Consider the following 15416-nt stretch of genomic DNA (forward strand, 5'->3'; position numbering starts at 1 on the left):
TTACTTGTTTTATCGATGCCTCTAAAGCTTTTGACAGAGTCAGTCACTGTAAACTTTTTAACAAATTATGTCTGCGAGGGGCCCCCCGATATTTGATAAGGATTCTGGTTTACTGGTATGCACACCAGACTATGCTGGTTAAATGGGGTAATTCTATCTCCGCCCCATTCCATGTGACCAATGGGGTAAGACAAGGCAGCATTTTATCTCCTTTCCTTTTTAATGTTTTTATGGATGATTTATCTGTACAATTGAATGCCTGTAAAACAGGGTGTATCATTGGTGACTGTATCATCAACCACCTCATGTTTGCAGATGACTTGGTGGTCCTATGTCCTAGTAGTGCTGGTCTCCAGCAGTTACTAAGAGTGTGCTCACAGTATGGAATTGATTTTGATATCAAGTACAGCGCAAAAAAGAGCATAACGCTGATCGTGAGAAGTAAGGGAGACAGTAAGCTGGTATTTCCTGACTTCTGTCTGTCTGGTATGACACTGAAAGAGTGCAAGGAGACCAAATATCTAGGTCATTTTATAACAAATGACCTATCTGATGACAGAGATATTTTTAGACAGCGCCGTAAACTATATGCCCAAGCCAACATGCTTGTTCGCAAATTCAATTTCTGCTCAGTTCCAGTGAAAATCTCACTTTTTAAAGCTTACTGCACTCCGCTATACACGGCCCACCTGTGGCGACACTACAAAAAGGGCAGCCTGCAAAAAATGACAGTGGCCTATAACGACTGCATGAGGCTACTGCTCAAAGCCCCAAGATGCTGTAGTGCCAGTCAAATGTTTGTAGAAATAAATGTACCCACTTGCCCTGCTGTATTACGAAACCTGATGTATAGATTTATGTACAGGTTAACAGACTCTGTGAACAGCATCATTGTATCACTCTCTAATCCTGCCAAGAGCTCTGTTAGGCTGTCATCTAAGCTATGGACACACTGGCGCTCTAGCTTGTATGTGCAGAGATAAGGCTGAAAGTCCTGCCTTGTTTGTATATGCTTTGCTGATTTATTGTTTTGTTTTGTTTTTGTTTTGTTTTTATATGTTTTATGTGTTCTTCACTATGGACCCCCCTGTGTGTGTCTTGAATAAAGTTTGAATTGAATTGAATTGAAATTGTGTACTCATTTTATGGTATATCAATTTGTATTACAACATATTGTTTTACAATAGGTTATTTGTCATGGTAAGAAGGGGGCCGGACTAGATAACTTTTTTTTAAACTTTATTCTCTGTATTCTATTATTAAAGTTCTGTTTTTATTTTGCTCTACTTAGTTTAACTTGTAAAGCGACTTTGAGTATTAGAAAAGCGCTATATAAATCTCAGGTATTATTATTATTATTATTAGATAAGCATTTGCTTCTTTCTGTCCCTTCTTGAACAAATGTTTTGAAAATTGTGATGATGATGTATGGAGTTGTTTGTAATTTTGAATTGTTCAAGATAAATAAAGATCAGATCAAATCAAATCAAAACCAGACGTTTCGTTCGTGATTTTTAACCTTTTTTGTAAAACGGGCCCCTCCCACTAACTTTGGAATCCAATTACGGACAAATGGTCAAAACGCCGTTCGCACATGTTTATCGCATGGGTCCAGAGATCATGTGTACCGATTGTTGTGAAATTTGGACAAAATATGTGGGAGGAGGAGCTAAAAGTGTTTTTAAGAAAATTCAAAATGGCGGAAAATCTATCCAGATGCAAATGGGCGTGGCCTATATGGGGAGTTGCGTCATGACCCAATGAATCCAGGGGTAAAGTTTTTTTCATTTTACGACCTACGGTTCAAAAGTTACAGGTCAAAAGGTAAAGTGGGCTGTTATAGCGCCACCATGTGGCCGACTGGTGTAATTATTTTATTAATAATTTGGCAATAAACTATGAACCTCCCCTCAAAGTTTTTTAACTCTGGCCTCTACGGTTTACGAGACAAAAATACTTGAATTTGAGTTTTTTCATTTTCCCATTAAAGTGGATGGGGAAATTTAATGCACTAATAAATCAATATCAATTAAACTATACAACCTATCTCTTAGCAAAATGATAGCCCTGGATTCCCAATGAAGCCGGTCATTTTGACATATGGCAATAAATTGGGAAAAATAAACTGTGGGAGGAGTAGCACATCAAAATAAAGTTTATCTAGAAAGAATAAAGTCGGTAGAGTACAATAGTCTGGTTGCCCATTCGGGCGAACCACACTAACTAGATCGGCAAGGGACAGGGGTGCCAACCCATTTCGAATTTTAAAAGCGAACATTAAAATCTTAAAATCAATTCGGAAACGGACAGGGAGCCAATGGAGCGAGGCTAAAACTGGAGTAATGTGGTCTCGCTTCTTTGTCCCAGTGAGGAGACGGGCAGCAGCGTTTTGGACCAGCTGTAGGCTCCTCAGCAGTGATTGATCAATGCCTATATATAAAGAGTTACAATAATCCAATCTTGAGGAAATGAAAGCATGGATGACCCGCTCGAGGTCGTTTTGAGAAAGATAGGGCTTGATCTTGGCTAGGAGTCTGAGGTGAAAAAAGCTGGTTTTAACGACCGAGCTAACCTGTTTATCTCATTTGAATGCTGAATCTAAAGTGACACCAAGATTTTTTTTACAGAGGAGTGATTATAGGAGCTAAGGGGACCAAGGATGACGGGGGGAGGAATGGGAGAATCGAGGCCGACAATTATAATTTCTGTCTTGCTGTCGTTTAAATTACGAAAATTTGAGCTCATCCAAGATTTGATATCTGCTAGGCAGTCCTGTAGTAACTGTAATGGGTTATGATCTGGGTTATTATCATTTGGCTTAACCAATTTCCATGGGGTCAGTGTTGCTGCTTGGAGCATCAACACAAACTCAACAAAGTGTCAGAACCCATGCTCAGGTGTCAGTCACTCACCTGTGACTACTGGCACACTCCTCTCAGCAGGTGTGTGCTGGCAGGTTGCTCAAAACAAGAGTGATTACCAACAGAAGCATATTGGAAGATTTTGGCAATTTTTGGGGGGCGCTACCCACACGTTTAGTTGGGTTACTCATTCCACAAATTCCCGATCCTTAAAAGCTCTACCTCGTTGTAAAGGTGACTAATCAACGATGAAAATGATATAAAACACAATACCAATTGGTATTATTAAAGGGGAGAAACCATCGGCCGAAGTTATGTTTCTGAACTTTTTGCAGGCAGTTTAGTTAAAATGACTCCATTTATAACGGAGTGTTAAGAGTTAAACAACAGCTGATAGTCCAGCAGATTAAGTCAATGTTTCTGAAGAATTGTTCATTTTGTAAAATTCTAATTTGTCATGAATAATACCTAGGACCTTCTTCTTCAGAAAAGCCTGTTAGACTCCTGAGAATCTGTCCATGTTCCAACCTGATTGTCAGCTGGTTAATTTCTCTAAAGAATAAATGGTACATTTGTGTTTTCAGGATGCCATGCATATGAGTTGATGGAGATTAAAACTCTTCCTTTTATCACCTATCTGTACCGAAACCACCTGACAGGAAGAAATCACTCACTTTTTATTTTAATGTTTTTTATTTATTTCACACTGACACAGGTGCTGTGCTGTGTGTGTGTGTGTGTGTGTGTGTGTGTGTGTGTGTGTGTGTGTGTGTGTGTGTGTGTGTGTGTGTGTGTGTGTGTGTGTGTGTGTGTTCTTATATAAAACAACAGTGAAGAAATGGAATCATTTCATTGGGCGGTTGTGACTCCGCCCCCCCCCTCCAACCGGTGCCCCGACTCGAATGGGCGGGGCGTTGGAGAGAGAGAGGGGGGGTTGCTGTCAGTGGGTGGGTCGTCATGGTGGGGGAGGGGGGAGGGGGGGTCTAGTTGATCTTGGGGTGACGGAAGTCCTTTCCTGCGAACTTGGACTTGTCACCTAACTCCTCCTCAATCCTAGAGAGAAGAAGAGACGGGTCAAAGGTTAACGATCCACGGTTATTGTTTACCTCCCTCTGTCCCATTTCTGGGGAGGGACGGTAGTCATGGTGATGAGGGAGGGGGGGGGGGGGGGGTGATGGATAGAGGTGTGGATATTTATCCATTCTAAAGATCCTTACACCACAGGAGTGTTGTTTCCCTGTGATTTATTTGGCATTACATACATGTACGTACATACATACATACATACATGTTCTTGATCATGTTTTTAATCTGGTTTAATATTGTGTTATTTTTCTCTTTTTTTATGTAAAGCACATTTGGCTGCATTTGATGTCATGAAAGGTGCTACACAAATAATGTTTATTATTATTATTGTTGTTATTATTATTATTATTATTATGGTTATTATTAGTATTATTATATCTGCTGCTATGTGGACATTTCTAACCTCATGTACATGCCTGCTGCTTTTTAATGCTATGCGTACAGTATATACATGTTATGTAGATATCTATATTTAAATGTTCTCTTTGTGTGACTCCTGCTGTGTAAGGACCTTGAGATGCATCACAATGTGGACGTGGATGATTCTGCGTGGATACAGTGATGTTATCTAAACCATTTTAGCCTATAAATGTTATATTTTACAGTGACTTTCATCGCATTGAATTGTGCGCTAACAACACTAGGCTACATGCTATGCTAACGCTCACGGGATATATGACTGAGTGAGGCTGAGATCAGCAACAAGTCGTTAAAAACACCCTGTTGAGGTGAAGGAATTTACCCCACTTTCAATATGCTGTATAACCTGTATTTTTTTTACATTACTTAATTTATCTTCATTTAATGCTATACACTATAAATAAGTGATAAAACAAAACATACACCATGTAAATAAACTTTACTTTTAGGCTAATATTAGGTACATTTGTTACTTTTTAAATGGAGATGACACAGTTTTAAAACAAATAGTTTTAGTTTATGGTTCAATCAAATCAATCCAGAACACAAAATTGCAATGAGTCACAATTAGAATTAGCATTTAGCTTTAGCCTAATAGCGTTGATTACGTTAAATAGCATTAGCATTTAGCTTTAGCCTATAGCGGGGACTATGTTAAATAGAATTAGCATTTAGCTTTAGCCTAATAGCGTGGACTACGTTAAATATCATTAGCATTTAGCTTTAGCCTATGGCGGGGACTATGTTAAATAGAATTAGCATTAAAGCTTTAGCCTATAGCATGGACTAATAGTTTAGGCTACATCTTTTAAGGTCAGCTTGCGATCGGGAAGGTCGGCTTGATAATAGCACCGTATCGCGTTAGAGCCGCTGCTGCGTTAGCGCTGCTAGCATTTTGAAAGCTCACATGTGGGCACATGTCTCTGTTTTACTACAAAGGCAAAAAAAGTCAGTGTTAATTTAACGCCAAATCTACAAGCTCACAATTGAAGACGGCAGATCTACAAGCACACATCAGCTCTACAGGCACACAGCGGACCTGCGAGCTCACAACACATTGCGATGCGACGCGTTATGAGCTTGAAGATCTGCTGTTTTGTTTTTCAGTGAGCGACACCGTCGTTGGACGAGGCTTCGTGGCTCCATTCGGTTTCCTCTTCTTTGAGTTAAATTAACACTGAGGTTTTTACGGTGTTTGCCCCGTCTTACAGTCTATGATGTAAAACCTTATTTTTGCACATTATTACAAGCACACTCGTAAAACCGTCATTTACGCTTGAACGCGTCAAAGCACTTCAAAGGGACTTCAAAAGATGTTTCTGATTGCTAGTATTAACCGACAAAATAGCGGACATGAGCAGAAATATAGAAAATGGAGATGCATGGAGATGCTTCGTATAATCGGATCGTTAGCAAGTGAATCGTAAAGGAATCGTGAACGCGTCATTATGCATGGCAGAATGGAATCGTTAAGTGAATCGTGAACGCATCATGATGCATGGCTGAATGGAATCGTTAAGTGAATCGTGAACGCATCATGATGCATGGCTGAATGGAATCATTAAGTGAATCGTGAACGCATCATGATGCATGGCTGAATGGAAACGTTAAGTGAATCGTGAACGCATCATGATGCATGGCTGAATGGAAACGTTAAGTGAATCGTGAACGCATCATGATGCATGGCTGAATGGAAACGTTAAGTGAATCTTGAACGCATCATGATTTATGGCTGAATGGAATCATTAAGTGAATCGTGAACGCATCATGATGCATGGCTGAATGGAATCATTAAGTGAATCGTGAACGCATCATGATGCATGGCTGAATGGAATCATTAAGTGAATCGTGAACGCATCATGATGCATGGCTGAATGGAATCATTAAGTGAATCGTGAACGCATCATGATGCATGGCTGAATGGAATCATTAAGTGAATCGTGAACGCATCATGATGCATGGCTGAATGGAATCATTAAGTGAATCGTGAACGCATCATGATGCATGGCTGAATGGAATCATTAAGTGAATCGTGAACGCATCATGATGCATGGCTGAATGGAATCATTAAGTGAATCGTGAACGCATCATGATGCATGGCTGAATGGAATCGTTAAGTGAATCGTGAACGCATCATGATGCATGGCTGAATGGAATCATTAAGTGAATCGTGAACGCATCATGATGCATGGCTGAATGGAATCATTAAGTGAATCGTGAACGTGTCAGAATGGAGAGCAGGTGAATCGTATTGACTCGTTCACACCTCTATGGTGTCACAGCTCTCTAGACGATCTTGGGGTGACGGAAGTCTCTTCCGGCGAACCTTGCCCTAGTGAATCCCAGCTCCTCCTCAATCCTGGAGACAAGGTCAACATCAAGGTCAGAAAGGTCAGGACTCGGCGGCTCACCGTTTTCGCCGTTTTTTTTTAGACGTCGTCGTACGACGGTGTCGTGCGCTGACGGCGGCGTCATGATGTGCAGCATGACCGGTTTGTTAGATCTACAAGCTCACAACGCATGGCAGCAAACGTGGCGTCCATGCTGACAGAGGAGGGGTCTCCATGCTGACAGAGGAGGGGTCTTCATGCTGACAGAGGAGGGGTCTCCATGCTGACAGAGGAGGGTCTTCATGCTGACAGAGGAGGGTCTTCAGTGGTTGTCAGGCCAAGGACCCCTTGGAGAAAGTCTTCACCTTCACTTCAAAGCTACTTCACCAGATCTGACTGACTGGGTCTTAGATAGATACATCATCAGTGTTGTGTAACTCAACAGTTTGTTTGTTTACACATTTGTTTGTAAACTGCAGTGACTCTGAGGACCTCCAAGGGGTCCCGGACCCCCTGATGAAGACCCCTCCGGTAGAGAACTGTTCACAAGACAACCAGTTAGTAAAAGTAGGAAGTGTTTACAAGATAAGAGACCGTTCCATATTTATAATGAGAGTCACTGGAGGATCCTAGAATGATCTGACATTAAAAAATGTATCTGAGAGAAATGGGTCTTCTTTGACCCTGTGGTCAATGAATGACCCAACCCCTGTGGTCAATGAATGACCCAACCCCTGTGGGTAAATGATTTAAAAACTCTTGCTTTTAATCCAGACAGCTTTGGTAAAAATCTGACTTCCTAGAGATACTAGTCGGGCTTCAAAACAGGACTCAAGGTGTGAGTCCTATACTGGAAGTCCACAAACTATTTTAATGGCGGTTTAGATTAGGTTTCAATGTCATTTTCCTTTTCTTGGAACATTTTACGTTTTTCAGTTTGTTATTGTATATACTTTAAAGGCTACATAGCCTTTACAGTATATACAATAACAAACTGAAGAAACGAAAAATATAAAATTGATTGATTCCAATTTATATGACCCTCCTCTGGACTCAAATTAAAAAGTATATCCTCCCTGGGACTAAAATGGCCCCTCCCACAAATATTGAACGGTCCCTAACCAGGTGACCAGATGCTAGTAGGGAACAGGTTTACAACATAACAGTTAAAGGCGAACTGGGAAAAAAAACATTTTCACCCTTTTCTCGGCATGCATGATTATATCGGCAAGTACCGTCCACGTTCAACCAATAACATCATGACATGCACCTGTCCAATCAACCAATAACATCATGACATGCACCTGTCCAATCAACCAATAACATCATGACATGCACATGTCCAATCAACCTTCCACACAGAGCAACAACTCATTATGACAGACAGACACTAGAGGGCGGTGCTGTATGTTGAATGTCAACAAACATGGCGGCTGCCGCGCGTTACAAATGATCTAGTTTTAGTTCCGTTTTAAACAGTACATTACAATGTGTTTTCTGAAAGCACTTGAGGCGAGAAATAGGCAACGCAGAGACAGGAACTCCATTCAGCACTGCCTTCTGTGATATGATTTATGTTTTAATTTGTGGTTTATCTAGCGTGACCTCCAGGCGGGTCGCGGTACTCGGCATGCCCTAAAAAGAGCTCTCATAGCTGGGTAAAAGACGTGCAGACAGCCAGTGTCTGGAGGTTGCCAGTTCAACACTGCGCCCATTGCCGTGATTGGCTGAGATGCATGTTGAGCCCGCCCCCGTCGCTGTGATTGGTTGAGACACGCACAATTCCCGTTCCACTTGAAAATACGTCACGATACGGAAATTAAACACCAGTTAGTAAATGTAGTGTTCCATGTTAGCAGAGAAGTGTTTAACCAGTTAACTAGTTAGTAAATGTAGTGTTCCATGTTAGCAGAGAAGTGTTTAACCAGTTAACTAGTTAGTAAATGTAGTGTTCCATGTTAGCAGAGAAGTGTTTAACCAGTTAACTAGTTAGTAAATGTAGTGCTCCATGTTAGCAGAGAAGTGTTTACTAAGATAACCAGTTAACTAGTTAGTAAATGTAGTGCTCCATGTTATAAATGTTTATTAATATAACCAGTTAACTAGTTAGTAAATGCAGTGCTCCATGTTATAAATGTTTATTAATATAACCAGTTAACTAGTTAGTAAATGTAGTGCTCCATGTTATAAATGTTTATTAATATAACCAGTTAACTAGTTAGTAAATGTAGTGCTCCATGTTAGAAGTGTTTATTAATATAACCAGTTAACTAGTTAGTAAATGTAGTGCTCCATGTTAGCAGAGAAGTGTTAAGATAACCAGTTAACTAGTTAGTAAATGTAGTGCTCCATGTTATAAATGTTTATTGATATAACCAGTTAACTAGTTAGTAAATGTAGTGCTCCATGTTAGAAGTGTTTATTAGATTTGTAAGTATGTACTACATAACTAGTGGACTAGTTAGTACACGTGGCGCTTCATGCATGCTAGTATAGAAGTGTGTACTAAGATAACCTGTTAACTAGTTTATAAATGTAGTCTTGTATGTAGCTAGTAGAAGTATTTACTAGATAACCAGGGTTCCACGACGCTAGTAGTGTTTACTGGATAACCAGTTAACTAGTTAGTATACATATATATATGTGTGTGTGGGCTAACCAGTCTATACATGTAGTCTCCATGGTGATAAAGGTGTTTACAATCTAACGTTTATCTGTCATGGAGAATGATGATGATGATGATGATGATGATGATGATGATGATGATGATGACTCACCTCATCAGCTGGTTGTACTTGGCCAGACGCTCTGACCTGCAGGGGGCGCCAGTCTTGATCTGAGGGACAGACAGACAGACAGACAGACAGACAGACAGACAGACAGTTCACGCTAGCATCAACCAGTGTTATTTAACCCTTTCCATTCACTTGAACAGTGACTCTGCATTGATGATGTTGGTTGTTTTGGTTGCTGATGTGAACGGCATGAGGTGTATGGATGGTGTAAAGGTGGTGTATATGTGGTGTAAAGGTGGTGTATATGTGGTGTAAAGGTGGTGTATATGTGGTGTAAAGGTGGTGTATATGTGGTGTAAAGGTGGTGTATATGTGGTGTAAAGGTGGTGTATAGGTGGTGTAAAGGTGGTGTATATGTGGTGTAAAGGTGGTGTAAAGGTGGTGTATATGTGGTGTAAAGGTGGTGTATATGTGGTGTAAAGGTGGTGTATATGTGGGTGTAGTGTTGTCATGGTGATCACCTGTCCAGTACACAGTCCCACCACCAGGTCTGAGATGAAGGTATCTTCAGTCTCTCCTGAGCGATGGCTCACCATCACACCCCAGCCGTTGCTCTGAGCCAGCTTACACCTGGAACACACAAAGACACACACATTACTACACACTGCTTACACCTGGAACACACAAAGACACACACATTACTACACACTGCTTACACCTGGAAACACAAAGACACACACATTACTACACACTGCTTACACCTGGAACACACAAAGACACACACATTACTACACACTGCTTACACCTGGAAACACAAAGACACACACATTACTACACACTTCTTACACCTGGAAACACAAAGACACACACATTACTACACACTGCTTACACCTGGAAACACATTAGAGACACATTATTACAACCGAAAAGACACATTAGACTCTGTCACTCTGTGACAGATAGATCTACAAGTCTACTTACGCCTTGATGGACTCTGTGACAGATAGATCTACAAGTCTACTCACGCCTTGATGGACTCTGTGACAGATAGATCTACAAGTCTACTCACACCTTGATGGACTCTGTGACAGATAGATCTACAAGTCTACTCACGCCTTGATGGACTCGGTGACAGATAGATCTACAAGTCTACTCACGCCTTGATAGAGTCTGTGACAGATAGATAGATCTACAAGTCTACTCACGCCTTGATAGAGTCTGTGACAGATAGATCTACAAGTCTACTCACGCCTTGATGGACTCTGTGACATATAGATCTACAAGTCTACTCACGCCTTGATGGACTCGGTGATAGATAGATCTACAAGTCTACTCACGCCTTGATGGACTCTGTGACGGAGCCGATCTGGTTGACTTTCAACAGCAGACAGTTGCAGGCCTTCTTCTCCACTGCAGCCTGGATACGCTTAGGGTTGGTCACTGTGAGGTCATCACCTACGACCTATAGAACATAATCACACTGTTAAGACCCATCACTATGTTATATAGATCTACTGTCACTGTGAGGTCATCACCTACGACCTATAGAACATAATCACACTGTTAAGACCCATCACTATGTTATATAGATCTACTGTCACTGTGAGGTCATCACCTACGACCTATAGAACCAGTGTTGGGCAAGTTACTTTATTTTAGTAATATATTACTATTACTTATTACCTTCCTTTTAAAGTAATACATTTCGTTACATATTACTGTCTGAGCAACAGTAATATATTAATATTACATATTACTTTTTAGTTACTTAAAAAAAAAAGCTAAAATTGAACAATTAAATAATCTAGATTTTGTTTATTTATTATTATCATTAGCCCACAAATTATTTTTGGGACACAGAGATGGGCAAACATTTAAATTATAAGATAGGATTATAAATAAAAAACAAGTGGTTGACATCAACGGAACCATGTCCTCAGCCCTCCCGGTGAGCTGTATTTTAAATGTAACTGTGCTGTTTTACATTTTTTGCCTAATAAAATATTCAATCAATCAATCAATCAAAAATTACATTAACGAATCCATTTATTTACTTAAATTAATCAATTAATAAATAGACATATACCTTCTATAATATAGCCTATAATGACATGACAAGACACAAGCCTCTTTCTATACCTTTTTTTTTTAAATCAAAGTCCACAGAACAAGGACTGCATGAGCAGCATAGAACGCAAATGAAAGTGCTTGTAGATCTAATGGCTGAAATGTAGGGCTGAAGTGGTTAATGTATGTTCTGTAATAATAATCCAAATCTACAAACTAACCAGGCCTGGAATTTCGTCATTTTAGGGGCAAGGCCACTTGGCCTTTGGTGTTGCCATTTTTTTTAGGGCACAAAGGCCGAATGCCAGGGCAGGAAGGCCATAATAAAATTAAGTCCACAGAAAGAATTGAACTTGAAGGTTAAGGATGATTTTATTTTAATGTAGTACAATAATAACTATCTGTGAAATATAACCCATTTATTTCACAAAACAATGTGTTGGCAAATTACCAATATTTTTTTACAAAGTTATACTGGTCTCAATATATGTCACTTTCAGCCCTGGTCTTCACTGACTGAAGTAGGGGTCACATGAATCACATTAGATTCACAAATTTGAGATTTTATGTATTTTCCCCACAAGTTATTTTCATTTTCATATATATTGATATTTGAACTGTGGTGCCACTATATATGTCTATGATTGAATACCAAGGGCCTCATTGGAAACAAGACCGCAAGGACTTTCTTGAACGGACGTTTTAAACAAAGTATTTTAAATGTAACTGTAACAGTATACTAAATGTGCTGTTTTACATTTTTCGCCTAATAAAATATTCAATCAATCAATCAAAAACAGGCTCCGACCCCGCAGCCCTTAGGAGTACATACATCACCCTCCTCCTCCCGCCCGGCTTCCCTCCCCTGAACACGGGCCAACTGTGTTCATGTAGACGCCTGTCTGTCTGTCTGTCTGTCTGTCTGTCTGTCTGTCTGTCTGTCTGTGTCTTACCTGGATGTCCACAGCAGCAGTGAACTTGGACCAGTTCTCCCAGTCATCCTGGTCAAATGGATCCTCAATAGACATGACTGGAGAGAGAGAGAGAGAGAGAGAGAGAGACATAGAGAGAGAGACATAGAGAGAGAGAGACATAGAGAGAGAGAGAGAGAGACAGAGAGAGAGAGAGAGAGAGACAGAGAGAGAGATATTACTGACAAAGATTGTGTGTGTGTGTGTGTGTGTGTGTGTGTGTGTGTGTGTGTGTGTGTGTGTGTGTGTGTGTGTGTGTGTGTGTGTGTGTGTGTGTGTGTGTGTGTGTGTGTGTGTGTGTTATATCAGATCTCTATATAATAAACAGATGTGTTTACCAGGGTATCCCTTGATGAAGCTCTTGTACAGATCTCCAAGCTGGTCTCCAGTGATGTGTCTGTTAGGATCGTCAGGTGACTTGAAGTCCAGATCGTATTTGCCGTTCCTGTAGAACTCAGAGGCAGCCACGTCCATCCCTATGATGATCTTATCTGGATAACCAGCCTTCTCTATGGCTGTCTTCAGCAGCTCCAGAGCTATGATATAACATTAATATAACATTAATATAACATTAATATAACATTAATATAACATTAATGTAACATTAATATAACATTAATACATTAACCTAACGTTAACATAACATTAATACAACATTAACATCCCTATGATGATCTTATCTGGATAACCAGCCTTCTCTATGGCTGTCTTCAGCAGCTCCAGAGCTACGATATAACATTAATATAACATTAATATAACATTAACATAACGTTAATACAACATTAACATCCCTATGATGATCTTATCTGGATAACCAGCCTTCTCTATGGCTGTCTTCAGCAGCTCCAGAGCTATGATATAACATTAATATAATGTTAATATAACATTAATATACTGTTGATACATTAACATAATGTTAATACCACGTTAACATCCCAATGATGATCTTATCTAGATAACCAGCCTTCTCAATAGAGCACCGAAGTCTGACGTCACTGCCAGTAGAGGGCCAGTAGAGGGCACTGTTCCAGGGTTTGTGGCTTTGTTTTTTTGTGTTGAAATCCCCATTTGGGAATCTTAGATCACGTCATATAAGAACTGTGTTCCAAACATAAACACACCACCCTGGTGTTTTTGTCAGGGGCGTGGCTCTGCATCGTTTATGATATTCATTCATATTTGATACAGCCTGTTTCTGGCGAAAATGGAGTTAATTCTGCCTTAAAAGTCTTATAAGAACTACTACTTCCGGGTCTGAAATCACTGTCCCTACAGCAGCCGCGTTCATGGGAAATGTAGTCTTTGGGTTGTTTGACTCGTTTCTAGTGTTTATATTGTGTTACTCTTTGGGTAAATGTGTACATTTACACCTTCAGTCGATGCTTCATATCCATATGAGTAAAAACACCAGGGTGGTGTGTTTATTTTTGGAACACAGTTCTTATATGAAGCGATCTAAGATTCCCCAATGAGGATATCAATACAAAAAGTAAAGTCATGAACCTGCGGAATGCGCCCTCTACTGGCAGTGAAGTCAGGACTTCAGTGCTCTATGGCTGTCTTCAACAGCTCCAGAGCTATAATATAATAGTATTATTTATTGTTGTTTTAATGATTGAAAACCTGTCTCACCCTCATTGTTTTAATGAATGAAAGCCTGTCTCACCCTCATTATTTTAATGAATGAAAGCCTGTCTCACCCTTGTTGTTTTAATGATTGAAAACCTGTCTCACCCTCATTGTTTTAATGAATGAAAACCTGTCTCACCCTCATTGTTTTAATGAATGAAAGCTGTCTCACCCTCGTTGTTTTAATGATTGAAAACCTGTCTCACCCTCATTGTTTTAATGAATGAAAACCTGTCTCACCCTCATTGTTTTAATGAATGAAAGCTGTCTCACCCTCATTGTTTTAATGATTGAAAACCTGTCTCACCCTCATTGTTTTAATGAATGAAAACCTGTCTCACCCTCATTGTTCTCCAGGATGTTGGGAGCGAAGCCGCCCTCATCTCCTACGTTTGTGGCATCCTGACCGTATTTAGCCTTGATCACGTTCTTCAAGTTATGATACACCTAGAGATATATATTACATATAAATATATTACATTATGATACACCTAGAAATATACATTACATATAAATATATTACATTATGATACACCTAGAAATATATATTACATATAAATATATTACTTTATGATACACCTAGAAATATACATTACATATAAATATATTACATTATGATACACCTATAAATATACATTACATATAAATATATTACTTTATGATACACCTAGAAATATACATTACATATAAATATATTACATTATGATACACCTAGAAATATATATTACATATAAATATATTACTTTATGATACACCTAGAAATATACATTACATATAAATATATTACATTATGATACACCTAGAAATATATATTACATATAAATATATTACATTATGATACACCTAGAAATATACATTACATATAAATATATTACATTATGATACACCTAGAAATATATATTACATATAAATATATTACATTATGATACACCTAGAAATATATATTACATATAAATATATTACATTATGATACACCTAGAAATATACAACATAGAATGAATATCTACCTAGAAATGCATTACATAGAGTTATAATACAGCAGTTACACAGAGTATATAGTAGTAGTATATATATTATAAAGTGTTTATAGAGTTATTTACCTCGGCTCCGATCCTCATGGCCTCATGGAAGCTGTTGGCTCCAACGGGCAGGATCATGAACTCCTGCATGGCCAGCTTGTTACCAGCATGGCTTCCTCCATTGATCACATTGAAGGCCTGGAGAGGAGAGGAGAGGAGGAGAGGAGAGGAGAGGGGAGGGGAGGATAATCTTTAATGACTGGTATGTATTAACATGTTTAATGAACATCTAACTTTA

The 15416-nt window shown here is 39.3% G+C and overlaps 1 protein-coding gene across 2 annotated transcripts in view; it reads right to left on the bottom strand.

Annotated features, from left to right (window-relative positions):
• Nucleotides 1–3843: 3843 nt before the first annotated feature.
• eno3 (enolase 3, (beta, muscle)) overlaps nucleotides 3844–15416 on the bottom strand; it is a 22123-nt gene continuing 10550 nt past the window's right edge. The window contains exons 7-15 of one of the 2 annotated variants that reach the window (XM_080451139.1): nucleotides 15200–15316; nucleotides 14441–14546; nucleotides 12809–13006; nucleotides 12453–12529; nucleotides 10770–10894; nucleotides 9954–10062; nucleotides 9475–9533; nucleotides 6634–6726; nucleotides 3844–3914 (exon numbers count right to left, since the gene is read on the bottom strand). In XM_080451139.1, the coding sequence (XP_080307265.1) occupies nucleotides 6654–6726; nucleotides 9475–9533; nucleotides 9954–10062; nucleotides 10770–10894; nucleotides 12453–12529; nucleotides 12809–13006; nucleotides 14441–14546; nucleotides 15200–15316 (864 nt within the window). In that variant the 3' untranslated portion in view covers nucleotides 3844–3914; nucleotides 6634–6653. The remainder of the gene's footprint in view (nucleotides 3915–6633; nucleotides 6727–9474; nucleotides 9534–9953; nucleotides 10063–10769; nucleotides 10895–12452; nucleotides 12530–12808; nucleotides 13007–14440; nucleotides 14547–15199; nucleotides 15317–15416) is intronic. The other variant, XM_080451140.1, reaches the window with a different exon arrangement.

Source organism: Gymnoscopelus braueri (assembly GCF_963280865.1).
Source record: "Gymnoscopelus braueri genome assembly, chromosome: 15".
NCBI classification, from domain to species: domain Eukaryota; kingdom Metazoa; phylum Chordata; class Actinopteri; order Myctophiformes; family Myctophidae; genus Gymnoscopelus; species Gymnoscopelus braueri.